General features: G+C 43.4%; 1 protein-coding gene across 1 annotated transcript in view; it reads left to right on the top strand.

Moving 5' to 3' along the window:
* LOC127920733 (leucine-rich repeat serine/threonine-protein kinase 1-like) overlaps positions 1-4,290 on the top strand; it is a gene marked incomplete at its 3' end in the record, with an annotated part of 102,782 nt that extends 98,492 nt beyond the window's left edge. The window contains 2 exon segments of the mRNA XM_052504765.1: positions 947-1,098; positions 4,275-4,290. Coding sequence (XP_052360725.1) covers positions 947-1,098; positions 4,275-4,290 — 168 coding nt within the window.
* Between the last annotated feature and the right edge of the window lie 710 nt (positions 4,291-5,000).

The raw sequence follows: 5,000 nt of genomic DNA, 5'->3' as shown, positions 1-5,000 counted from the left end.
TTGGAAACACAGAATCATCTAGAATGTCATTGTATGCTGTAGCGTTAAGATTTCCGTTCACTGGAACTAAGGGGCCTAGCCCGAACCATGAAAAACAGCCCCAGACATTATTTCTCCTCCACCAAACTTTACAGTTGGCACTATGCATTCGGGCAGGTAGCGTTCTCCTGGCATCCCGCCAAACCCATATTTGTCCGTCAGATTGTCAGATGGTGACTCGTGATTCATCACTCTGAAGAATGCGTTTCCACTGCTCCAGAGTCCAATGGAGGCGAGCTTCACACCACTCCAGCCGACGCGTGGCATGGTGATCTTAGACTCGTGTGCGGCTGCTCGACCATGGAAACCCATTTCATGAACCTCCTAAAGAACAGCTCTTGGGCTGACGTTGCTTCCAGAGGCAGTTTGGAACTCTGTAGTGAGTGTTGCAACCGAGGACAGACTATTTTTACGCTACAGGCTTTAGCACTCGGCGGTCCTGTTCTGTGAGCTTGCGTGGCCTACCACTTCACAGCTGAGCCGTTGTTGCATTTTTATATACAGTATCGTATATCTTTGGGGCGGCAGGGTAGCCTAGTGGTTAGAGCATTGCACTAGTAACCGAAAGGTTCCAAGTTCGAATCCCCAAGCTGACAAGGTACAAGTCTGTCAAACTGCCCCTGAACAGGCAGTTAACCCACTGTTCCTAGGCCGTCATTGAAAATAAGAATTTGTTCTTAACTGACTTGCCTAGTTAAATAAAGGTTAAATAAATCTCTCTATTATGCATGGGAATACTGATTTACATCTTCAAAATGTAAATCACTTGGGGCTGATTTGGTGTTTTTACAGTCTTTTATGTCCAACATTCTTTTGCTAAGATAAAATCACCAATCCACTGGCCACCAATTGGGGAACCCTGGCTTACAGTATGACATAGTGACTGTGTGTCTCTCTCTTGATCTAGAGGCCCCTGGCCATGCAGTGTGTGAGGCAGATGCAGGAGCCCAGTTTCCCATGTCTGAAGTACCTGCTGGCCTGTGACACACACTCCCAGCTCTTCCTGTCCCACTTGCAGGGACACAGCGCTGTGTTCTGGGACGGGGACAAGGACGACAGGTTGGTTTCTCTTCGTGTTGATTTCAGAGGTTTTCCTGGCCCGAAAAGTCTGTGTAGACTTCCTGAGGATCTGAGGGTCTATTTCAGCTGCTTATCTTGGACTGTCTCTTAAAGAGCAGTGGAGGCAGAACACACTCACACACATACATACTCTGCACATACCTCTCTGAGAGTAACACACACACACACTCCTGTCTCTTAAAGAGCAGTGGAGGCAGAACACACTCACACACATACATACTCTGCACATACCTCTCTGAGAGTAACACACACACACTCCTGTCTCATAAAGAGCAGTGGAGGCAGAACACACACACACACATACATACTGTGCACATACCTCTCTGAGAGTAACACACACACTCTCCTGTCCTGTAATAAAGCTCCCAGGTGGAAAGTAATTGCTTTAGTGTTGCTCTCCCCCTGTGTGTGACTGTGTGTGACTGTGTGTGCTTTGGGACTGGGAGATAATCTCACCACGATAAAGGCAGCTTTCATCGCTCCATACAGGTGGTGCTAATGACTGCTATTGCCTGCAGCTGTCCTGCTTTTAACCCCATAGAGATCCTTTGTAATTCTAATACCCCCTCATAGAGGTATTGCGCCAGGGCTTCCAGCATGGGAACCGACCATGAGAATGACATGATAATTGTCAGCAATTATTGTGTGTGTGTGTGTGTGTGTGTGTGTGTGTGTGTGTGTGTGTGTGTGTGTGTGTGTGTGTGTGTGTGTGTGTGTGTGTGTGTGTGTGTGTGTGTGTGTGTGTGTGTGTGTGTGTGTGTGTGTGTGTGTGTGTGCGTTCTAGAGACTATAGTGAATGTGTGTTGTCCTATAGGAACTACAGTGTGGTAGTGAATGTGTGTTGTCCTATAGGAACTACAGTGTGGTAGTGAATGTGTGTTGTCCTATAGGAACTACAGTGTGGTAGTGAATGTGTGTTGTCCTATAGGAACTACAGTGTGGTAGTGAATGTGTGTTGTCTTATAGGAACTACAGTGTGGTAGTGAATGTGTTTGTTGTCTTATAGGAACTACAGTGTGGTAGTGAATGTGTGTTGTCTATAGGAACTAGTGAATGTGTGTTGTCCTATAGGAACTACAGTGTGGTAGTGAATGTGTGTTGTCTTATAGGAACTACAGTGTGGTAGTGAATGTGTGTTGTGCTATAGGAACTACAGTGTGGTAGTGAATGTGTGTTGTCCTATAGGAACTACAGTGTGGTAGTGAATGTGTGTTGTCTTATAGGAACTACAGTGTGGTAGTGAATGTGTGTTGTCCTATAGGAACTACAGTGTGGTAGTGAATGTGTGTTGTCTTATAGGAACTACAGTGTGGTAGTGAATGTGTGTTGTCCTATAGGAACTACAGTGTGGTAGTGAATGTGTGTTGTCTTATAGGAACTACAGTGTGGTAGTGAATGTGTGTTGTCTTATAGGAACTACAGTGTGATAGTGAATGTGTGTTGTCCTATAGGAACTACAGTGTGGTAGTGAATGTGTGTTGTCCTATAGGAACTACAGTGTGGTAGTGAATGTGTGTTGTCCTATAGGAACTACAGTGTGGTAGTGAATGTGTGTTGTCCTATAGGAACTACAGTGTGGTAGTGAATGTGTGTTGTCCTATAGGAACTACAGTGTGGTAGTGAATGTGTGTTGTCTTATAGGAACTACAGTGTGGTAGTGAATGTGTGTTGTCTTATAGGAACTACAGTGTGATAGTGAATGTGTGTTGTCCTATAGGAACTACAGTGTGGTAGTGAATGTGTGTTGTCCTATAGGAACTAGTGTGGTAGTGAATGTGTGTTGTCATAGTGTGGTAGTGAATGTGTGTTGTCCTATAGGAACTACAGTGTGGTAGTGAATGTGTGTTGTCCTATAGGAACTACAGTGTGGTAGTGAATGTGTGTTGTCTTATAGGAACTACAGTGTGGTAGTGAATGTGTGTTGTCCTATAGGAACTACAGTGTGGTAGTGAATGTGTGTTGTCTTATAGGAACTACAGTGTGGTAGTGAATGTGTGTTGTCTTATAGGAACTACAGTGTGATAGTGAATGTGTGTTGTCCTATAGGAACTACAGTGTGGTAGTGAATGTGTGTTGTCCTATAGGAACTACAGTGTGGTAGTGAATGTGTGTTGTCCTATAGGAACTACAGTGTGGTAGTGAATGTGTGTTGTCCTATAGGAACTACAGTGTGGTAGTGAATGTGTGTTGTCCTATAGGAACTACAGTGTGGTAGTGAATGTGTGTTGTCCTATAGGAACTACAGTGTGTAGTGAATGTGTGTTGTCCTACAGTGTGGTAGGAACTATAGGAACAGTGTGGTAGTGAATGTGTGTTGTCCTATAGGAACTACAGTGTGGTAGTGAATGTGTTCTTATAGTCAGTGTGGTAGTGAATGTGTGTTGTCCTATAGGAACTACAGTGTGGTAGTGAATGTGTGTTGTCCTACAGTGTGGTAGTGAATGTGTGTTGTCTTATAGGAACTACAGTGTGGTAGTGAATGTGTGTTGTCTTATAGGAACTACAGTGTGGTAGTGAATGTGTGTTGTCCTATAGGAACTACAGTGTGGTAGTGAATGTGTGTTGTCAGTGTGGTAGTGAATGTGTGTTGTCCTTATAGGAACTACAGTGTGGTAGTGAATGTGTGTTGTCCTATAGGAACTACAGTGTGGTAGTGAATGTGTGTTGTCTTATAGGAACTACAGTGTGGTAGTGAATGTGTGTTGTCTTATAGGAACTACAGTGTGGTAGTGAATGTGTGTTGTCTTATAGGAACTACAGTGTGTAGTGAATGTGTGTTGTCTATAGGAACTAGTGTGGTAGTGAATGTGTGTTGTCCTATAGGAACTACAGTGTGGTAGTGAATGTGTGTTGTCCTATAGGAACTACAGTGTGGTAGTGAATGTGTGTTGTCCTATAGGAACTACAGTGTGGTAGTGAATGTGTGTTGTCTTATAGGAACTACAGTGTGGTAGTGAATGTGTGTTGTCCTATAGGAACTACAGTGTGGTAGTGAATGTGTGTTGTCCTATAGGAACTACAGTGTGGTAGTGAATGTGTGTTGTCCTAGGAACTAGTGTGGTAAATGTGTGTTGTCTTATAGGAACAGTGTGGTAGTGAATGTGTGTTGTCTTATAGGAACTACAGTGTGGTAGTGAATGTGTGTTGTCTTATAGGAACTACAGTGTGGTGAATGTGTTGTCTTATAGGAACTACAGTGTGGTAGTGAATGTGTTGTCTTATAGGAACTACAGTGTGGTAGTGAATGTGTTGTCTTAAGGAACTACAGTGTGTTGAATGTGTGTTGTCTTATAGGAACTATGTGGTAGGAATAGGAACTACAGTGTGGTAGTGAATGTGTGTTGTCTTATAGGAACTACAGTGTGATAGTGAATGTGTGTTGTCCTATAGGAACTACAGTGTGGTAGTGAATGTGTGTTGTCTTATAGGAACTACAGTGTGGTAGTGAATGTGTGTTGTCTTATAGGAACTACAGTGTGGTAGTGAATGTGTGTTGTCCTATAGGAACTACAGTGTGGTAGTGAATGTGTGTTGTCCTATAGGAACTACAGTGTGGTAGTGAATGTGTGTTGTCCTATAGGAACTACAGTGTGGTAGTGAATGTGTGTTGTCCTATAGGAACTACAGTGTGGTAGTGAATGTGTGTTGTCTTATAGGAACTACAGTGTGGTAGTGAATGTGTGTTGTCTTATAGGAACTACAGTGTGGTAGTGAATGTGTGTTGTCCTATAGGAACTACAGTGTGGTAGTGAATGTGTGTTGTCTTATAGGAACTACAGTGTGGTAGTGGAACTATGTGTAGTTGTGTTTATAGGAACTACAGTGTGGTAGTGAATGTGTGTTGTCCTATAGGAACTACAGTGTGGTAGTGAATGTGTGTT

Source organism: Oncorhynchus keta, unplaced genomic scaffold (assembly GCF_023373465.1).
Source record: "Oncorhynchus keta strain PuntledgeMale-10-30-2019 unplaced genomic scaffold, Oket_V2 Un_contig_20425_pilon_pilon, whole genome shotgun sequence".
Lineage (NCBI taxonomy): Eukaryota > Metazoa > Chordata > Actinopteri > Salmoniformes > Salmonidae > Oncorhynchus > Oncorhynchus keta.
This window is presented reverse-complemented; position numbering and strand designations above follow the sequence as displayed.